This window comes from Spea bombifrons, chromosome 1 (genome assembly GCF_027358695.1).
Source record: "Spea bombifrons isolate aSpeBom1 chromosome 1, aSpeBom1.2.pri, whole genome shotgun sequence".
NCBI lineage: Eukaryota > Metazoa > Chordata > Amphibia > Anura > Pelobatidae > Spea > Spea bombifrons.
The window spans coordinates 154,036,942-154,059,355 of NC_071087.1; the positions used below are offsets into that span (position 1 = coordinate 154,036,942).

The 22,414-nt window shown below is 43.7% G+C and overlaps 3 protein-coding genes across 3 annotated transcripts; 2 read left to right on the plus strand and 1 right to left on the minus strand.

Moving 5' to 3' along the window:
• Positions 1–1,307: 1,307 nt before the first annotated feature.
• Positions 1,308–4,817, plus strand: RAD1 (RAD1 checkpoint DNA exonuclease). The gene is made up of 5 exons (XM_053448134.1): positions 1,308–1,533; positions 1,967–2,075; positions 2,812–3,070; positions 3,603–3,701; positions 4,277–4,817. Exons 1-5 carry the CDS (start codon positions 1,339–1,341, stop codon positions 4,458–4,460), a joined length of 846 nt encoding a protein of 281 aa, XP_053304109.1. The 5' UTR covers positions 1,308–1,338; the 3' UTR covers positions 4,461–4,817.
• Positions 4,818–5,639: 822 nt separating this feature from the next.
• Positions 5,640–10,222, plus strand: BRIX1 (biogenesis of ribosomes BRX1). Its single transcript, XM_053448133.1, has 10 exons — positions 5,640–5,796; positions 6,481–6,592; positions 7,390–7,433; positions 7,992–8,062; positions 8,554–8,603; positions 8,688–8,761; positions 8,902–8,952; positions 9,040–9,141; positions 9,501–9,629; positions 9,804–10,222. The coding sequence occupies exons 1-10, from the start codon at positions 5,662–5,664 to the stop codon at positions 10,050–10,052; spliced, it is 1,017 nt and encodes a 338-aa protein (XP_053304108.1). The 5' UTR covers positions 5,640–5,661; the 3' UTR covers positions 10,053–10,222.
• Positions 10,223–10,944: 722 nt separating this feature from the next.
• TTC23L (tetratricopeptide repeat domain 23 like) lies at positions 10,945–22,361 on the minus strand. Its single transcript, XM_053448135.1, is given in 11 exon segments — positions 10,945–11,251; positions 11,672–11,754; positions 11,878–12,015; positions 12,671–12,798; positions 13,161–13,284; positions 15,277–15,454; positions 16,063–16,188; positions 17,555–17,711; positions 18,543–18,666; positions 19,128–19,311; positions 22,295–22,361. Coding segments are annotated over 11 exon segments (1,329 nt in total). The 5' UTR covers positions 22,360–22,361; the 3' UTR covers positions 10,945–11,229.
• Positions 22,362–22,414: the final 53 nt, after the last annotated feature.

Genomic DNA, 22,414 nt, shown 5'->3' on the forward strand with positions numbered 1-22,414 from the left:
TAACTGGCAGAACATTTCCCAGAGCGCACCGCGAGCCACTTCCGTTGTCGTGCAGGGCAGACGACGCGCGTAGCTGCTGTATGAAATTGTTGTGGGGCTTGCTTTACGGCTGTGACTGGAAGAGGCAGAAAGTGCCAGAAACTAGTAAGGGTCAGGTTGGTGAATGCGCGATGAGGAGTTTAATTCCGTCCGTATTAAGCGTTATACGTTTTGGAGCCATTGCTATTCTGGGAGCTTTTCTAGTTGCCCTGTGATATAATAGATGTTGTGGATTATTATTGTACTATGTATTCATTTCGGAACATTGTGACATTTTTAGCACTGTAGCGTGTCTCGGTCTTCTTAAAGGGGCAGCTATATATATATATATATATATATATATATATATATATATATATATTTCCTCATAAGCATACATGGGCCAGCATCAAACACACCCCATGTAGGCAGAGGTGCTGTAGGGCGGGAGAGGCAAATACATGGTTAATCCCTCTATGGCATATGACGGCTGGAGTGACCCTTTCAAATGTCTGCTACGGTAATACAGCTTTTACACACCCTATTCCTATGACAAACCTCAGACATAACCTTTGTCTCTCCAAGCAGAACCAAATAAAGTTGGTTCAATGTCCCAGGTCCCCCACCCCAGTGCTTGGCGTGTGGCATGCACTTCACCATACAGAGGCCGCAGTGCACTGATATGATGATGATGATGATGATAATAATAATGTCACCCCTAACCGCAGCCGTCATCCTAGCGCTTCGAGGGGCCTTGTGGATAATCCTCATGTATCTACTTCAATACAAAGTGTTTCTTTTTGGGTACCGAGTCTGCAATTGAGTGCGTTAACAACTAAAGGCCTGGATCCAATTAGAAATATCTATGTGTGTTACATTACATACACGCCTGCTTCGGTACAGGTGTACAGATATTCACAAATATTCGGGCAATGGTACGTTTAAAACCTTGGCATGGCGTTTGGTGAATAACACATGAAACATATTTTTTATCTAGTAATAAAACGCGTTGTCCCTTTAACAAACCTTCATTGTATAAGTCAATATAAGTACAAAGGCATTCCCAGGACTAGGGAGGATCGTCGCATCTTTTTACTCCCTTTCTGAAAACAATACCAATCTAGCTGCCATGAAGCACGACGTCTGTGATCCTTAGCCAGAGAATAGCCGTAGGATCCACCAATGTCAATGCCGGTGTGTATTTAAATAACCCCAGGTAAAAAGCATAGGTGTCTGAGGGCAAAAGATCATTTATCCCCAACAGCTAAGCACCGGTTTACGAGAGTGATTTTCTATTTTGTTTCTGCGCAGGTCCATAATATGTCGTTCCTGAGTCAGCCGGATGCAGACGATGAACAGTATGTATTAACCTGCAGCTTGGACAACGTCCGCAACCTCTCCAATATCCTGAAAGCCATTCACTTCAAGGACCATGCTGCCTGCTTTGCTACCAGCAATGGACTCAAGGTCACCGTTGAAAATTCAAAGTGTCTTCAAGCAAATGCTTTTATTCAGGTATTTTCAGTTGGTTCATGCAGATTTATATATATATATATAGATATATATATAGATATATATATATATATAGATGTGACTTGCTGTTCATTATGCAGAGGGTTGCTTTGTGGCATTGCTGTCCCTGTTTAATGCATGGTTGAGTCAGTGAAACAACTTTTCAAAAAATCCAGCTGATTTAAATGTTTTATTAGAGCATCATCCATTATTGGAGCAGCAGCTCACCGGGGTTGGCCCCTCGTAATGTCAGTGAGAAACTGCAGCTCATCTGTGAACTCCCTCTGTAGTAAATAAAACCTCCATCATCACCCTGTAAGGACGTTAAAAAACACATAGCTCACGTGCACAAAATTCCAGCGTAAACAAGGGGCTATAGCCTCTGATAAACAGTAAATTGTTCTTTATTACCATGTGGTTTATTTTTGTACAACAGGCTGGGATCTTTCAAGAATTCAACGTAAGTGAGGAGTCTGTAGTGTTTCGGATAAATCTCACTGTCCTCTTGGACTGTTTGACCATTTTTGGTGCCAGCTCTGGTCCAGGTATGCAGGTTAAGGTTTGTGTTTGTCATTTTAATGTTTGTGCTTGTCATTTTAATGTTTGTGCCTTTTAATTGGATCGACCATCACGGGAATTGTTGTTGTGACTCTTGTCGTTCTTGAACTATAACTTCCACCATGTTAAACATTGTGGGTTATGCGTATAACCTACAGATTGGAAGAAGCCAAGAACAAGAGGTTTATTCTCTAAAGCAGGAGTTTACGGGTTTGACGGACATCTCCACTGATTGACTTCACTATGCGTTATGAAGGATTACCTCCAGTGAGCCTCTCCGGAAGAAGGGCTGAGGTGGCCAGGCATAATGCATAACTCATATAAATCTCACAATGTTAACTGTTCATTATGTGGGGTCAACTGAGGCCATCTTGCTGGAGATCTTCACCAGTGTTGGCTCTTGGTAATGCATACTTTAGTGAATAAACCTCATAGTTATCGGTACAAGAATGGAGGAAGCTTAGAGTAATGGGAAACAGACATAGAGCGACTAAAAATCACAAACAGGGAGAAGTCTGGGCTTGTATGACTTGGACACAGTGTGAATGCGCAGATATTTTTATATAAAAGCGCAAGTTACGTTTTCTGAACAATTTGTACTCTACAATTATTTCTGTAAACAGTTTGACAAATCTGACCCTCAGCTGCCTCAAGACTCTGGGAAACGTGGGGGATTTGGATTAACATTTTTGCTCTTTTTGTTTTTTAATAACATTTTTGCAGCTATTTCAACTGCCTTGAAGATGTGCTACAAGGGGTACGGCTACCCGCTCACCCTATTTCTAGAAGAAGGAGGAGTGGTGACAGTATGTAAAATCCAGACCCAGGAGCCCGAGGAGACGCTGGATTTCGACTTCTCCAGCACTAATGTCGTCAATAAAATCATTCTGCAGTCAGAAGGGCTGAGAGAAGCGTTTTCCGAACTGGACATGACCAGCGACTTTCTACAAATCACTATGTCACCAGACAAGCCGTACTTTAGGTGTGTTTTACTATTGTTATTATTGTGCTTTACTGCTCTTAACCAGCATACAGAGACAGTGTTAAAAATACTACTATTGCAATTTCATTAGTAATATTGATTCTTAAAGATGTAAAGAGGCAGCTTATACCTTTTTCTATAGGTGGCCGTAATTAAAATTCGCTTAAGTGATATCACTTAGAAAAAAACAACCCATCCGTCACTTAGAAACTCATTGAAATTACGGCTTTGCGTAAAGTCCTCAGATGGAATTTGCTGGAAGGTGAGATAATTGTATTCTCTTGGAGATATTGCTATGCGGTTCCAATATCCAAAGGAATTATTCACCATTGTAGATGTTCCTTAACATGTGAGGTGATATTGTGATGCTACAAAAAGCATGCGTAAACACATCCTACTATTGTTTGGTTTGCTTGATATGTTCAAGTTCTACCAGATGAATATTGATCTCTGTTAAGTAGTTTCGGCGGCTCATTTTCTTTCAGGAAAGTTTCATGTTGTAAATTAAACTCTTGTTGTTTTCGTCGTATAGATTGTCTACGTTTGGGAGCGCAGGCAGCGCTCATCTCGACTATCCCAAAGATTCAGATCTGATAGAGGCTTTCCAGTGCAGTCAGACTCAGACAAACAGGTAATACAGAAAGCAAAGAGTGTAAACCCGTCACTGTCTTCAGGTTAAAAACAAGTTCATCTAACATTTAATTTAAAGAGACCGTGTTTGCATATTATTGTATATGATGCGTTAATGTATAAAGCTTTGTGTTTTATCATGTAGCACTTTTGGCTCATTGCATCCATTGTCTGTCTAAGCATTATGGTAACAGTGATGTGCTTCATGTACCAGAGCATTGTGTGAGTGTAGAAGGAGCCTGGAGAAATTGAAGATCTGGGGATATGGTGGAACCAATCCTGACATCCCTGAATCTACCCTCATCAGTTTATGGCAAAAGATCATGAATTATATAAATCTTTTATTTATATAGCGCCAATAATTTACTCAGTGCTTCTTACAATACAAATATTCAAGGGGTCTGACAACTAGAATTGGCAGATTAAGACAGATACATTAGATAGAGAAGGACCTGCTCGCAAGCTGTGTGTGTAATTTCAGTACTAGGCTGCCATCCTTGTCCCATCCCAAGTATATTACTTCACTCGAGTAACTTCAGTTCTTGCTGAGAAAACGGTCTTTTTCCCCCTTTTTAGGTATAAAATCTCGCTGATAAAGCCATCTACAAAGGCTCTCGCTTTATCCTGTAAAGTATCCATCCGAACAGACAACAGAGGCTTTCTATCCCTTCAGTACATGATCAGGAATGAAGACGGACAGATTTGCTTTGTAGAATATTACTGCTGCCCAGATGAAGACATGGATGGAGCGGAATCCTAGGCTCTAGTCAGACATCTCATTTTCAGTTCTTCGTGTCCCCTCTGTGATTGGGGGGCACTTCTCTCCCTCCTGTGGAATGGACCCAGTTGCAGCTCAGAGGGTCTCGTGGGCACGCCAGGCTCACCTGATGCCAGTAGAGACGGGTTCCAACAGCCAAATTGCAGATTTCAACTAAGGCGCCTCTGATCCATTTCTGATTATTGAAGAGTATTTTTCAATGTGATTCTATTCCTCACGCCGGAAAAGGGATTAACCCTTTTATAAGCATCTTATATTCCTGATATTCAGGGAAACTGTTCCTAAATGACTTTAATAAGGTTGAAAAAGTGCCTGACCTTTTTGAACTCTGTTATAAATTTTTTTTTTTTTGTATATATGGGTAAAATAAAAAGAAACAAAAAATACGTACTTTTGTGTCCCTGGCTCCACCATGTCATATAATAGGATCAGAGAGTGTGATGTCATTGTGCTTTATGAAAGACCAGTCCCAGTGGCTTTTTCCGACAAGAATGTCTGAGTTGGCCCTGCATAATGCATAGCTAATACAGGAGATTTTGTAAATCTTTGCTCGCTGATTTAGCTATACATTATACGGATCCAGCTCTACCCCTCTTGCTGGAGGGACAAGTTCACTGGTGTTTTCCCTTGATGCACAGTGATGGGCTACAGCCCTGGGGGTCTTTGGTAAATAGACCCCAATGTCAGACTGATGATATGTATCTGTAAATTTAATGTTAAAAGGGTAAAAAATCCAAAGGTTCCTCAATGTTGTTCCCGACACTGCTGCATCGTGATGGGTTTCTCGTCTCTGGCACATAGAGGGTTAAACGATATCCTCCTCCTACAACTCTTTGCATCCTATTTTATAACTGCATTTCAGTTCCTTTCACTTTAAACATGGATACCTACCCTGCCCTTACCAGAGCTGCTTCCCAGAAGGCAGCACCTGCTCTTCTTAACAATAAACTCTGACATGACTGTTTCTTTAAAGTTTAACTCTCTCCAAAGCCATCAGAAAAAAATCAAACGCCTGTCCCTCCCATGGGGGAAAGTAATTAAGCAGCACCGAGTATTATGAACTTCCTTTAGGTGTTCGCCAAGTGGTCCGCTAGAGGGCGCCTGCACCAAGTAACACTGCGCAGCTATCATAGAGGTGGCTAGTATAGGAAGTCTCTTTAGTCACTTCCGCTAGGAAACCAACATGGCGGCCTACCGTAGGAAACGTGGCTCGGCTCCTGAGACCGGCATAAATAATAAAAAACCGAAACTTCAGTCAAAAGAGAGCAGCCAGGAGCGAGCGCCCGAGGAGTTTGCTATCCCGCCGCCCGTGTCTGAGGTAAGCGGCGGGGAAAGGGCCGTACGAGGGGCGAGTGCGGCAGCTAGTCTGAAGGGAGCCGCAGCGATGGCAGGAAAGCGAGAGAGAGCAGCATGCTTTGCGACTAAGTTAAATGCGTATAGATGCAGGGCGCCGAGTATATTCCCATTTAATGCCAACTTTTGATAACGTGACGAGTAGGATAGCGGGAGTGTCCGTGGTCCAAGAGCCATATGTCTCTCCCATGCATGTTTAAAATCCCTCGCTACATTAGCCTCTACCACCTCTGATGGGAGGCTGTTCCGTTTATCTACCTCCGTTTTTGACTATACTTACTATGGTCTTTCCATTGAATGCTTGTGGGAACAGAATGTAGATTATCATTACACGTTATGAGAGAAGTCCCGGGGCCTTGTTAGGGGGCAATAACTGTAATAAGAAACATACAGCGGTCTTGGTGTCACTTTTTTTATTTATTAAAATGCTGTTTTCTTAAAGCTACCACCATTCCTGTTTGAGGAACCTGCTGCCGGTTTTGCTGTGCTTGGATGTCGAACAGCGCTGCGGTATAGGCTAGCGCTATATAAATCCTTATGTTATGCTGGGCTTTGCCAATATTTTACATCCATGCTGCTCACAACTGAACCTAATTAAAGCCGTTCTGATAAACGACGATCCATCGTATATCCGCCTTTTGTTTTTTAGGGGAAATGGAAAAACAAGGAAAGGGTGCTTATCTTTTCTTCCCGCGGCATCAATTTTCGCACCAGACATTTGATGCAAGACTTGAGGACGTTAATGCCGCATGCTAAAGCAGGTAGGACTTCATGGGGTAACCGTGAATAAATGTACCTCTTTTAAATAAATGTATCCATCAGCTCGTTTTGGTTCAGTGAGATCTCCGGCTTCCCGGATGGACAATCCTCAACACCCTGAGAGATCTTCTCAAGGGAGACGCTGACGGTGCTGCTGCCCTGCCGCACGGATTGTAGGAACGGCTGGGAGCTGAAATAGATGATGTTTAAGTGCAATTAAACTTGTCATTTTTGTGACAGATGTTTTTAAAAAATATATATTTATTTTATATATCTATATTAAACTATAAATGAGATCAGCATTCTAGATGTAACATTTTAAATGAAGTAACGTTTCAGACGCTGCAGTTACCCGGCTGCTCCTCTCCCAGCTAAATCTGTCTTTTAGAAGAGTTTAACATGTATTTAACGTCTCCGGTGTCGGGACATAAAAGTACTCTGTGCCGCGCATGCCTGCAATGTTTGCGAGTGAGCGCTGAAGCAGACTGTCGGAAACTACATCTCGTGCGCGGCATGTGGCCAGGGGCAGGGAGAGGGGACGATGGATATCAGAGGGTCCGCAGAATACCTTCATGAATTTGCAAAGGGAAGATGTAAAGGGATCACACATTAACGGGCATCTGATGGCTGGGGTCGCCTTTTAAAAAAAAAAATAATAATAATAATCGGGTCACGTAGACTTAATTAAGACTGGATTAATGGCTGTGTTTTCAGCTCGTTTTAGCTAACTAAATTTTTGTTTTTGTGGTGTTGTTGTTTTTTTTTTTTTTTAAGACTTAAGTTTATTTCCCGTTTACAGATACCAAAATGGATCGTAAAGACAAGCTGTTTGTTATAAATGAGGTAAGTGGATACTTGTGTCTATCTTTTGTAATGCGGAGGGCCGATGTCTTAAGATAGCTGTGTAACAACAGAATGTGGTGGGTTTTTAGGCATCTCGGGGGGGGGGCATATCCATTTCTCTTTTCGAGAAAGTTAACTGTCGCTTCCCTCTCTGATCCTGGTGAAAACTGTCGAGACCCCCGGGCATTGCATTACATGGTTTAGGGTGAGATGGTTCAGGTGCGTCGTGTATGATCCTGTTTCAAGCAGTTAGATTTTCCCCACACGCAGTCTCCTTGTGCCCTGCGTTATACGTAGCTGGGGAGCATCGCCCCTCTTAGTAGGTTGGGGTGCCAGTGTTGCTTACTGACTGTAGATGAACCCAGGTGTTGGCAGAGAATGCAAAGTGTGACGTAAGCTCTGTTTGCTGCCTCCGAGTCCATGGAGCAGAAGGACTTGGCGTGTTGGTAGTCGGGAAAGTGTGAGAAATAACATTTATTTGGTCACCCCCAGTAATTATGGGGTCGGTGTCGGGTAATAAGACCCTTTTGTTCTAATGAACCCTCTCTTGCTATCCAGGTCTGTGAAATGAAAAACTGCAACAAATGCATCTATTTCGAGGCCAAAAAGAAGCAGGATCTGTATATGTGGTGAGTATGAATGTCTAGATGTGTGACGGCACCTGCCGGTGTTATAGAACACGGGACTGGATGGCAGTTGAGAGATAATGTTTAATCGATTAGACCTTATTCTCGATCTTATCCGCACTGTACGGTGACAGATGTTCAAGTTCATACGCAGCACAAATACTGCTCCTGGGGCAAGTAAATCTCCCGATCTATCCCCCTTTACTGCCCTGATTTGCACCGTTTATGAAGTTTAGAGCGCTGTTCACTAGATTAGTTCCATAAGTGGCCAGTATCGGCATATCGTGGGCTGAATTGACTGTGAAAAGTAACAAGACCGTGGTTGTGGCTAAAGACAAATTATGAATATATGAAAATTGTGCAAACAGGAACATTCCATTGGTTGCTATGGTGATTGCACTTCTCACTATTTGCCCTAGCACTGCTGATAGTAATAATGATGACAATGCTGTGTGTAAACACCATCTGTGCTCTAATGAGGCTCTTTATTTTAGGTTATCTAATTCTCCCCAAGGACCGTCTGCAAAGTTTCTTGTCCAGAACAGTAAGTTTTTATTTCGTTATATGAAACGTTACCCCGGGGTCGGTTACCCCGGAATCGCGCTCTGAGATCTACCTGTTTCTGCAGTTCACACGCTGGCAGAGCTGAAGATGACTGGAAACTGTCTGAAGGGGTCCCGTCCCGTTCTGTCGTTCGACCCGGTTAGTATTCAACAAGAACCTTCGCTGTTTTGGCTCTTGAGACGTTACCTGAGGGCCGGTCAATTAATGAAACTTGCGGTGTTTTCCTTGTGTAATGGAATATAAGCTGATTTTAGGTCTTCCCATGTGCTTCGTTCCAGGTGTTTGATCAGAACGCGCACTATAGTTTGCTGAAAGAACTCTTTATACAGGTATTTCTAAGTAGTTTTTCTTTATTTTTTTGTGTGTTTTGTTTAAATTTAATTCTTACACGTCTGCTGATTATCCTTTTGATTCAGATTTTTGGAACCCCAAGATATCACCCGAAGAGCCAGCCTTTCGTTGATCACGTGTTCAGCTTCTCCATAGCAGACAACAGGATTTGGTTTAGAAATTATCAGGTCGGTAACGTTTCGTCGGCTTGCGAATCTCTTTTAGAACCAAGGATGCTCGCGCTGCCAGACTGTTTAAAATAAATATTTGTTTTTTAGGGGGGGTTTTCTCCATCCATTGTGGTTTTCTTATACCTATAACTGATCCTGGCTTCTAGATGTACAACAGGCAACCCTAGTGAAATTATACATTGGTTTTTTTAATATATAACATTATATAACATTACAGTGTAAATATAAAATCCCTTTTTTTATTTTTTATATAAATGTATTGGTCTAAGTAAAAACAAGCTACTTAAACTGCTTTCTTTATGCAACGTGTCGCGTGACAAATGTTTTTTGTTTTTTTTTTTCCTCTTTTTCTTAAGATTGTAGAAGAAGACGCCTCCCTCGTGGAAATTGGACCTCGGTTTGTCCTAAATCTCATAAAGATATTCCAGGGAAGCTTTGGTGGGCCAACGCTATACGAGAACCCTCATTATCAGTCTCCTAACATGGTAACGTATAGACTGTATATTATATATATATTATATATTCTATGTGTATAGAGAAAAGAAATGGCGGTAGATTGCAATGTTGTGACTGGATGCCCCGGAGTTACTATGAGTATGACTTTGCTGCTCTGTTTACGTCGCCCGGTCTCTTTATTAATAAGTTTTGTTTGGTTGAAGCATCGACGCATTATCCGTCTGGCTACGGCTGCCAAGGTCCGAGAGAAGCAGCAAATGAAGGCTTTGCAGAAGTCCAGAAAGGAAGAAGACCGAGCGGTTTTACCGACGGACCCCACAGAGGAAGTCTTTCGCACCCCGGCCGAGGAGAAGCCTCAGATACTAGAGGAGCAGCAACCGCTGCCAAAACCGAGCGTTAAGAGGAAAGACAAGAAATTCAAACGTCAGAGATTGGCCAAGAAACGCGCATGAACTCTGAGAGGGGGATGATTTATTTAGTGCAAGACCACCCGACCCTGAACCTTCCCTCAAACCTGTAAATTGATGGTTTAACAACTGCTGGAGGGCTCTCCGCTCAGCCTTGCTTTAGATATTTCATTATACGGAAAGCGTCTTTTATATAATAAACCAAATGTCTAAAATGTGTCTCTTCTGGGATTTTCATGTAAGATGTGAATTTTCTATTTACTGTTTATTCAAACATGTCGATGTCTCTGGAAATGGCTAGCAGGGGAAGAACAGGGTTATTCTAACTGGGTAACAATGCGTCTAAAACTAGGTGGCAGATACTTTATTCAGATCAAGTCATGCGCGTGTACAGAAGTTATTCAGTATTTATGGATTAATGAAAGTCCAGCTTTAAGATAAACTCTGCTTCCGGTCCGGTGCTTGGCGTCTACGTTTGGCAAACAGAGATGGATAATAATTTCCTAGACGCCTTTTCCTTTCCTTCTTGGTCAGAAGGCCGGATCTTGTCCTCTGAAGAGAGGAATCATCAAAGTCTTCAAGGGGAGATGATGGCAACCAAAAGGCTGGACCACCTCTGAGAGTTAAACAGGATTAGTATTTTAAATAGAGGCTGCTTAGGAGCGTTTGTTTACTTAGAAGAGGAACACTGATGTTTCTGGTATCCGGCCCTCAGTCGCAGGTGCTACGAGGTGTATTATATTTATTGTTCCTCTCCATATAGTTACCTTTCCTCTATGGAGTTGTTTTATTGGTTCAGGCGACCTTTTTCTTGGCATAGAACTTCAGGACTGGAAATGAATCGCATAATCCCTGTCCTGTCACAGCTTCCGCCGGGTGAACTTTTACACTGAATATCTCCAAGATCATTACACATGACAAAGAAGCACAATCTATAGACCGTTTCTCTAAGTTTAATGTAGCAGCTGTAAGGTTTAACCCTTCCTAATGCAAAGTGAATATTAAGGTGTAAAATGTTTCACCTCTTGAGCAACAAGCTTCAGAAATTATAGACACAACTCCACAATCTGAATGGATCGAAACGTCACATGCAGCACAAATGCTTTTCCTTGGTATATACACAATATCACACACTATAGTTTCTATATTAATTGCCTGGTTCCAACATTGATTCTTTTACGTGTCCTTGATTTAAGCGGTCCACTCGGATTTGATTTTATTCTCAATCCCTGGTAGCTCCAGATCTGCAAGATGCAAACGCCAAATAATTGAAACCAATTTAACTGCATTTTCACACATTTGCTCCAAAATAATAAATACTATTTGGCCAGTGAGACATTAAGTCCTGGTCATTTCTTTGTGTATGACTCTAACATTGTTCACCTTTCCTTTTCAGTAACAGCAATTTCTGTGATTTTGCTAAATTTTTAAGCAATTTTTTTTTTCCTTTTAACATCAAATAATTATCCCCCCTTTTCTCAACCTCATCATCCTCTGCACATAAGGCTGTGATCGGGAAGCGAGGCTCGTTATCATGACGTGTGATCAGCCATGGGTGGGTTTTCTCTACACTGAGTAACGTACAGATGTCAGTTTTTATATTATTTGTATATGTTAGTAGGCATACAATGTGCAGTCATTCCGATTTACTGCAAACAACTTACTTCTTCAACATGTCGAGTATGTTTTGTGTTGCTCTGCTTTTTGTATGCTGAGGTCCGTAAACTGTGCTCTGAATTTCTAAACACTGAATAAATGTACAAAGAGGACAAACAAGTGTTAGTAACATAGCTGTATGTGTATGTATATATATATATATATATAATATATATAGATCTATATAATGTCAGATCCGCATTAAATGCATTACCTTCTTCAGGAGTTTATAAGCTTTGTGTATTTTCCCGTCTGCTAAGCAAATGCCCCCCATAATACTAAGTACTTCCACCAGGGGCTCGCTTAAGTCAGTGTCAGAGCTCACAGCTCCACGAAGAAGCTCATACGCCTCCTGGAAACGATACGGATAAAGTATGGTTACATTGTTTGCTGTATACACATACATATATATATATGCAGCTTGCAGAAAGGGAGAACGCTCGTAATTTGGATGAAGAAAACAAGGTGCTTCCTGTGCTAAATGCAAACGGCGACTGGCTGTAATGTGCTGTGTTTGATTGCTGCGTGTATTTTATTAAACTATAGATCCTGTTTATCTGAACAAAAGTGTTTTCTCCACAAATGAATACATTACCCGGTAGATATACCCATCTCTAACTCAGTATCTAAAGTCACCATGTCATGTTGTACTGTCCAAATTATTCAGGATACTAAACATGCATTCACCATACGACGTCTCCAAACAAATGTGGACGCGGCTGCGCATCTTTATAGCCCAGCTTGGGGTTCAACCATCCAGAACGTCAAGAGTTCCATACAAGCAGGTAAGTGAAATGGCCATCGGAGCATGTAGCGGGCCATATAGACCACCCGGTGTATAGCCTGCCCCTTGTTTAAATCTGTGACTGGCGGTAAAGTTCTTTCCCAGAGGAGAACCGGAGCATTTTTCCGTCTTATAGTCGACTCTCGCTACGAGGAAGGCAGTAGTGCGGCCCAGGGGCGGCCAGGTTCCCGTTAGAGCGACGGTTCTCCTTGAAGTTACTTACCTCTCTGTTTCCAATCTGGATAAGCCACTTGCTGAACTCCACGCAAGTATTTAACGTCTGCGGATCATTTGGCCCCAGAACGGCTTGAAACGCATTCAGACTCTCTCTAAAACACTTCTCAGCGGCTTCTGGAATTAGGAAACAGAGAATAGATTAAACTACAGATTAACAGCCTCTAAATTTAGACACCCCCTTTGCTTATTTTTATTACATTTTATTTCTCAACACAATTTTTTTCGAATTAAACCCAAAAGATATGTGAGTTTGAATGAGAGAGCGAAAAGAGTATAAGAGGTAATAATAATATTATCACCTGATACCAAAGATTGTATAACCTTGGCCACTCTCTGGGAATTTGTAGCCAACCGACGTGAAAGATCAAAGGAAAGGGCTATGATAACACCAGGGTCGTCCATGCCGAAGATGAAACCATTTCTGCATTACGTAATATGGAGTGACCTCTAATAGTGTAACATAAACATAAAGCCACCATGCTGTTACTTGCCATCATACGAGGAGTTTGTGGAAGCCGCATATGCTTTAGCCAACAGCAGCTCCGTCTCCGCGGACTCGGTGCTGAATTTCTTGTACGCTGCTTGAGAAATGGAATGAGCCTGTTGGAAAACATTAGAGCTCGACGGTTACACAACGGCTTTGTAGCACAAATCATTCCATCATTAGCCCACCTGTGGTCATGCAGTTGGATTATTGTTATTTTAGAGTTCACACTATGCTTGCAAACTGTATTAGTGGGTTCTATATTTATAAAGCTGAAACATTATACCGTATTGGCCCGAATATAGGCCGCACTTTTTTGCCCCACTTTAAGTCTTTAAAGTGGGGGTGCGGCCTATATTCGGGGTCTAGCGCCTGACGCCCAGGACATGCAGTCCCGGGCGCCGGGCAGGCAGCGGGGTTAGGATACAGATCCCCCGCAGCGGTGCAGAGGACCTGTATCCTACTGTCTGATACGCTCAGACAGCCTCCCCTGCCGGCACTTTCCACGGGGGGAGTACCGGCACGGGAGGTTGTCTAAGCGCATCGCACGGACGTTCACCGGCAGCGGCGATGCGCCGTTGCCGGTGAACGTGCGCACGATGCATTCTAACCCCCCCGACTTACCAGGGCAGACTCCCGGGTCTTGCAGGGCCAGCGGAAGACATCTACGCAATACGCGTATACAACTTCCGGTACCGGCACTTCCGCTGAGTGCCGGCACCGGGGGTTGTATACACGATGTGCATAGATGTCCCCCTCCGGCCCCGTAAGACACTCAGGAGTCTACTCTGGTAAGTCGGGGGGGGGAGGACAGAGTGGCAGCGTATCTCGAGGGGGGGGAGGACAGAGTGGCAGCTTATCTCGAGGGGGGTGAGGACAGAGTGGCAGCCTATCTCGGGGGGGGAGAGGACAGAGTGGCAGCATATCTCGGGGGGGGAGAGGACAGAGTGGCAGCGTATCTCGGAGGGTGAGGACAGAGTGGCAGCATATCTCGGGGGGGACAGAGTGGCAGCATGTTTTTTGGTGCTTTTTTGAAGAAAAAAATTTTTTCTTTAAAAAAGCACCAAACTTTTAGGGTGCGGCCTATATACGGGAGCGGCCTATATCCGAGCCAATACGGTATATAAAATTCTTCTGCATTATTATTAAGCGGTGTAATAATAATAAGCAATTAACAAACTCGATACAAACGATGTATACGTGACAGATGAACATCACGACTCTCTCTGATAACACTTCACATTATAAAGAGCCAGCCCTGCGTAGTTCAATCAGTGAAGCTGTTTAGAAAATCTCACTGATATAAATTTTATTCAATGCCCTCCGCTGAGCCGAAACCGCTATGTTCCACTCCCTTTTTAGTGAATAAACCCTTTGTGAGCTTTTTTCCCCTTTCTTAAGGGGTTTAAGCTACCGAGAGAGTGGTAGATACATGGAATAGCCTCAATCTAAGACAAAACCAAGTAAAGTTTGAGTCTTTACATCAGAAAGAAACAGGCAGACTAGATGGGCCGCATGGGTCTTCTCTCCATCGGCTTCTATGTTTCTATGCACTAAGCTGCGAGTTGCTGATGAGATTTTCTTGAAATTCATCTCACTGATTAAACTATGCATTATGCAGGGCCGAGTCAACCCCTTATAATACACAGTGAACATGCAATGATCTATGTCATCATTCAAATTAATTGACTCCAGAGTTTTATGTATTGAGGTAGAGGGCTAAAATCTGGGGCAATATCGGTACACATGGGCTGTGGCGACCCACAGATGGCCTACAGTGCGAGGGAATTGGGTTGGACGCATGGGAAAGTAGTCGGGGTGTAGGTGGAACATTAGTGGGGAGCGGGCACAGCCAAACCCTGTTCTCATGCCTGGAGAAAGAAGAAACTGACCCAGAGACCTCGGGAAGTAGGGCTTCACCTGGAGACTCCTGGTCATAATAACTGCAACACAATCTTACTATATGACCCTAAACTCCTATCTGAGAAGTAAGTTCCTCGCCTTCCTTGACTTAATGTTCCCAGCGATGTCCCCAGGCAGAATCAGGTGTAAAGAAGGACTGGAAAGGGTAACCATGAGACAGAAGAATGATCTGCCCTTACTCCTACCTGGAGTAGGTGCCGGATGGCAAGGTCATGCTTTTTCCTCATTTGCTCGGCCCTCGCCAAAACCTTGTAAAGATCGATCAGCTCGGGATCGCTGTCCCCCTTGGCAGAAACGACGAAACTCACGGCCTGCTCGAAATAAGTTGTTGCTGAACTTAGTTTCTTTTGAAGCAAACAAGCCCTTGAAATGAATGAAAAAATAAATCACTAAAATAATGCTTAGTGTCCTAAAAACGATTCTCTGACACCCGGGAACAGTGAATGGCTCCTTAGGCTTATACAGGGGAGACGGCTTTCTTTCAATTCCCTGTAACTCAGCTTAGTAAATCCACCCCTATATGTTATTTAAGTTTGGCTTGCTGGCTACTCATTGAGTCTGCCCACCAAATATAGGATTAAATAAGCATTTCATAGCAACGTCCCTTTTTAAGATGTTTGAAAAGTTTTGATATAATAAAACAAAAGTTCTGCACTGGCAGAGGATCCGAGGAAACACTGAGTCTCGTATGATTATATTAACTGATAGGGAACATTTGGTGACATTTGAAGAAATGTCAAAAAGTACGTTAATAACGCCGCGTATCGCCAGCAAAACCAAGAATATCAGAATCTTAATTGCAATGTTTGAAAGAATGCCAAAAACATAGATAACGCCCCAAAGGAGACACGGTAACCCAGAGCCCTGACAAGCAAGAGAATAAATAACAGAAAGTTTGTCGACCTTAAGAAATGTGAAATCACTTTGTAAAACATCATTCAAAGAGATGAAAAAGATACTTTCTGACGTACTTTCCCAGGGCGACGGCGACATCCTTTTCTGATATTTTTAAGGTGACCGATGATTTCTCTTGTAGTTCATCCAATTCCTCCAGAATCTTCTCCACTTTCTGCAAGCTGAGGGAAGACTCCTTTCCAGTAGGACAATTAAGAAAATATATCCTTGGCTCGTAGCTTTTTATAAATCTGAATCCACGATGACTTTCGTAATGTTCAGCACCCTAACAAAGGGTTAAATCTGTACCTATCTATAGCAGCAGAAGCCAACAGGCTGCTATCTAGATGTTGTGGAACTCCTACTCTTATAATGCTCAGCAATCTTTTTTTAAAGGATTGGTCAGTGTGTGGGGGGGGATATCCTCCCCACCTTTCCCCTCTACCTCCTCACCATACCTGGTACCTCTGCGAGTTTGCCCCAGAGATTGCCGGGTGAGCACCGCTTCTCCGGGTCAAGACCCGAATCCTCCGGGTCACGGGAGCGGGGTCTTGACACACCCCGCTCCCCCCCATTTTCCATTTAAATGGGGGTGTTTCCCGCTGCCGTCGGCAGGAACGCCCCCGACATCAGCGGAAACTCCTACTGACATCAATGAGAACCCCCCCCCGACGTCAGCGGGACCTCCAGCTGCCATCAGTGTGCAGTCCTGGCCGCGTCCCGCAAGGAAACGCTCTGGGTAGCTGGAGCCCAGAAGTTCCCAGGGATGCTCCTCACCTCCTCCCCATTGCCTACCTTGGTTGGCTCAGGAGAGGGGTTTCCTGGTGGGGGGCCAATGTTAGTTCCCCTTTTATCAGAATAATTCTTTGACCGTGGTAGTAGTAACTAGCTTACCGGCACGTACCTGCTCAACATGAGAACGATAGCTGGAGTGGGAAGGATTCGCCATAACTACCCCTCGGATGGCATCTGTGGCTGCGACTGAAGGGGAAAACTGCCCTGTTTTGCCCCCTACTGACAAGTGCCAACGGGTATGTCTACAGCTTTGTGGGGGTCCAATCGAGATCAAACCCAGTTCAAATATAATAAACTGGGCTTGGGATTCTAGAAATAGAAATCAACCGAGAAGCACACAGGCAGCTCTCCTTATACAGACTCACACTCACATCACGCCACCGTTTGGGACCGGATCTCACGTTAACTCATTGTAGACTTTGTTTTTAAAAGTAAACGTAATGTGGCCCTATGTGTCATTCAAGATCATATCGTTATGGAACTGCCATGTAAAATCTCCTTATACCGCCGTATGTAAAGCACACTAGATCATATAACGTATACCGTGCTGCTTAGTGAACTCATATCCGTTATGCAGTTACTGTACACATTACGGCTTCTTGTCTGATGAGGAATACTAGGCTTTCAGCGCGGAGGACTATCTGTGGAGAAGCCAGCCGTCCCTCCAGCTGCATTGGATCCATGTACGTAAAGCGTAGATACTGGGCCATGTCTGCTGAGCGCAGCGGCAAACCCCCCAGATCCACCTCTCTATGGGCTTGTTTGAAAGGATATTTATTCTCCAGCAGGTGAGCCATCCCAAGAGTATAGTAGATCGTCACCAGAGTCTCTAGTATTTCTCTCTTTTCTTCCACGGACTTTGTCATATCCACCCCTCTCAGGAGAATAGTTTTCGCGGACTCAGCATGCTGTCGGGCCTGTGCCGGCAGCTCTACGGAGACAGAAAATCGATTGCAACTGATAAGTGTTCGGCCAAGGATCTCTATTATATGAGGACACCTGGCGGGGGATATCATGCATTCAGCCTTTCCATACTCATACTGCGCAATATATGCAGCTCTTATATACAGGACAGACAGTATAACTCGATTACAAGCTGGCATGTGCAGTTCTTATCCGGCTGGGGGCACGTAACATGAGAAAGCTTCCCATGCGTATGCCCGTATACTAATGAGATCCATTATCCCCTAAATGCAGGCTGAAGAGACACTTATGTGTCAAAGATGTCATTCTACAGGTGGATATGAATATTTTCAGCCGTCAGTTATAAAAGTCACCTCCGTCCTTCTCTATAAACATTTATCGTCCACATTATTGTCCCATAAAACATTGTAATTAAATGGGGTTCCAGCACCCCTTTTCTGAATACATTGCATCGGAACACAATCACCCCATTTAAATTTGTGTTGGTGCTGGATTCCATGTCAGAGATAAATATGTCACAAAAAATTTATAGCAAACTTTTCATATATATATATATTTTATTTGGAAGGTTGTTAGAAGGAGTTGCCGAAAACCAGGAGCCATGGAGGGTGCAAATAAAACTGAATAATAATAAAAAAATAATAATAATAATATTGTCTCCCTTGTTATGAGCCTCGGTGACGATATCCCTCAATAGCATGATTAAAACAAAATAAGTTAATATATAACTTATATAAAGAAAATATATAAAGCAAACTATGGGCGAGATGCCATTTCCACCATCACACACACTGGCGATAACATATACATTTTATGCAGTTTATTCGGATCATCTTACCCCTGAAAATAAGGTAACTGTGGGCAAGATTTGCAAACGCTTGGGCAAGTCTCCAATGTCCATCCCCGTAAAGAATTTTGTTTAAGGCGACACATCGGATGAACTCTTTGTTAGCTTTGATGAACTGTATGAAAAGAGTGAGAAAAAGTTACTGAAACTACCTATGGCTTCATAAATCAATTTAAAATAAAGCTACTTTAGCTCTCTGATTCTTCAAACAGGAAAACAAACCCTTCAGTCTGATAGAGGCTCACCCCATCCGCCATGTTTTCCCGAGGCAGGTATCATTTTCGCATGGTACCCGGCAGTGTGAGGGATGTATAACCAGATACTTGCTTTCAATGAGTCTATACATCCCTCACACTGCAGGGCCCAGTTATTACACGTGTCTTGGAAATCACGCCAGTGTTATAATGTATCTACGCCAGGGCGCACGGCTCCAGTTCCAAGACACCGCAGAAAGCAGCCTTCATGTACATGCCGGGTACATGTGGACCAATTCTTTATAGTTGGCTTTGTCAGCTGGAATTCTCTATTGGCGAAACATATTAGTGTTGGGTTGTATGGAGAAGGAAAGACACTCACTTGATTTTCTTGGATGAAATGCTCGGCCATTAGCTGTGCGTTAGATAATTTTTCTGCCGGCGATGAAGAAGCGTCCAGGTAACGGACTCGTCCCCTGCTATGTCTGTAAGACCTCTGGCTGCGGTTTGACGTGTCGCTCTCAAGCTCATCTGGTCCATGTGGAGTAGACGGCGTCTTAGGAGTGCTGTGTAAGAACATACAATAGTCATTCTAAACACAGTAATATAACGAGAAGGCCACATACCGTAGCATGAAGATATGTTTTACGATCTGTCCATAACACGTGGAAACATTTGACGGCACGTTAGACCCATTTGGCCTGTCTTGTCTCCCTGTTTTTCCTGATGTAGAGACTCAAATCTTAATCAGTCCTTGGTCTCATGTTCAGGATGGCTTTATGCCTACCCCAATCATGTTAAAGCTCCATCAATGTATTACCTCTTCTGATTGAAGGCTGTTCCACTTATCTACCACCACCTCAGTAAAATGAAACTGGGAAATATGTTGCAAGAGAAGGAAAATTAAACCGTACTGCTTAAGAACTATGTCGCACATAAAGCGTTTTAATTCTCTACCTCCGGTGAATTATTATTTATTGATATACTGTATATACGCTATATATGTATATATATATATATATATATATATATTTACATATATATAGCGCCATCATATGCTGTAGTGTTGTATAATGGCTAAACAGGACAGAAAATTGAGAGGATTAATGTAAATTCAATGAATTCCGAATCCAGCCGCTCACTATATTATATGCCCGGCCCATGTGTTGGTGAGACGTGCCCGGTACATGCAGACTGACCACAATCTAAAAGAGATCTCTTAAAACTGATGCTGACATCTGAGGTTATAATATCGGGGTTTTGTTGTAGAATATTCTTCATTTAATACATGTTTTTGTTACAGAAAAGTACATAATTCTGGACTGGGGATAATGAGGTGGTCCTGGCACTTTAAGGTTTGGGGACGCCTGATGATCATGGCTGGGAGTTTTGTAAATCATAGCTGATCCTTGAAATATTTACTCTTAGCGCAGGGCTTGACAAATTTGTTGTGAATCTAGGCGCCAGGTAAAAAAGTTAGGAGCCAGGATTTTTTTTAAACTAACAGTTGGTCAGGAGGGATCCGATCATCATCAGCCCACTTACTAAACTCACAGCGTTTGACCTGGAAGCACCCTGGACTTTCAGGTCAGTGCTGTTTGTTTTTTTTTTTTAAATACATTTTTTTCATTTTTTTAACTCTTTCGATGCTGATGTTCCATTGGAGCACAGCATTGACAGATATTTAGTCCCCAAAAGCTTGTGGGGACAAATGTTAACCCCTGCAATGCCACAAATGTGTCATACACAATTGTGGCATTGAAGGGGTTAACGCTGCACTGTCGCTCTCATGGAGTGATCAGGCAGCAGGGGGGTGTTGGGGCTGCTCTCCACACTCATGGCAGACCAAAGAACCCTCTCACCCTGTCCCTGAAGCTGCCTCTGGCAGCTGGGAAGCAATTGCTGGTCTATAGACCAGCCACTGCAGGGGGGAGTCTCTGATGACTGCTGTAGGCTTCTATGCCTACAGGAATCATCAAAGGGCTTGTGGGGGCTCGTTTTTTTGCTGTTGCTGGTCTGCCTGGGCTTCCAGGCAGACCACCGGCAGAAGAGCCCCTTACAAAATGGGAGTTAACCCCTAAAACGCCGCGATCGCGGCATTGAAGGGGTTAACGCTGCACTGTCGCTCTCAGGGAGCGATCAGGCAGCGGGGGGTGTTGGGGCTGGTCTCCACACTCATGTAGAGACCGAAGAACCCTCTCCCCTGTCCCTGAAGCTGCCTCTGGCAGCTGGGACTCAATTGCTGGTCTATGGACCAGCCATTGCAGAGGGAGTCTCTTTGATGACTGCTGTAGGCTTCCATACCTACAGGAGTCATCAAAGGGCTTGTGGGGGCTCGTTTTTGCTGTTGCTGGTCTGTCTGAGCTTCCAGGCAGACCACCAGCAGCAAAGCCCCCAAAACGGGAATTAACCCCTAAATGCTGCGATCGCGGCATTGAAGGGGTTAACGCTGCGCTGTCGCTCCCATGGAGCGATCAGGCAGCTGGGGGGTGTTGGGTGAGGTCCCCAGACTTGTGTGGGGACCCAATCAACACACAAACCCCTTCCCTGAGGCTGCCTGTGGCAGCTGAAAACACGATTGCTGCTTTTCCAGCAACCGCGTTTTCAGCCTACAGGATCACTCCGTGGGAGTGATCTCAGGCTTGGGGGCGGGCTCTGAGTGGCTGTAGCCAGTAGCAGCAGCGCCCCCGTGTGGTGACTCAGCCTCTTACATCCACAATTTTTTCTGGATGTAAGAGGCTGACAAAACCTAGGCGCCAGGACAAAATTCTCTGTCGCCATGGCGACCTGGCGCCTGGGATTTGTCGAGCCCTGTCTTAGCGCATCTATGTATTCATTCGCCAAATGGCTCTAATACCGGCCCTTGTGGAAACCTTGACTTATCATTATTTAAAGATACACTTAATTCTGTCACCTGCATTCCTACTGGTAGAACAAGCACCAAACATACAGCCCAAGTCATTAAGAACTATCTTCAGCGTAAAGAAGAACAAGGAGTCCTGGAAGTGATGGTGCGGCCCCCACAGAGCCCTGATCTCAGCATCATTGAGTGTGTCGGGGGTTACATGGAGAGAGAGAGAAGTGACTGAGGTGTCTAAATCCACAGAACTGTGGTTCTCCAAGATGTTTGGATAAAACCTACCTGCCGAGTTCCTTTAGAAACCATGTGCAAGTCTACCTACACAAACTGTTTTGAAAGCAAAGGGCGGTCGCACCAAATATTGATTGGATTTAGATTTTTCTTCTGTTCACTGATAAAAAATAAACCATTGACTTGTCTATTTTTGAATGCATTTTACTTATTTCATGGTGTTTTTTCATACCTGCCTAAAACATTTGCACAGTACTGTATATGATCGCGGCAGTGTAGGATAGGAAGGAGTCAGCTACGGACTATAAATGCGCGGCGAGGTATATCCAGCCAGTCGCCACACTTTACAGCATGTGAGTGAGTAGCGGGTGCGTTTGGCGGCGTGCCAGATGGGTCTGAGTGTGAGTATGGGCCGTGGTTTAAGCCACATACATAGGTTGTTTATTAGATATACTTACATGCACTGGGGGCCGAGACCTTCATACGTGGAGTCTGTAGGAATACGGATCGGAACGGACTGCATCTCCCTTCAGTGAGAAGTTAATTATGTTTCATATGTATGCATAGTTTCATTATAC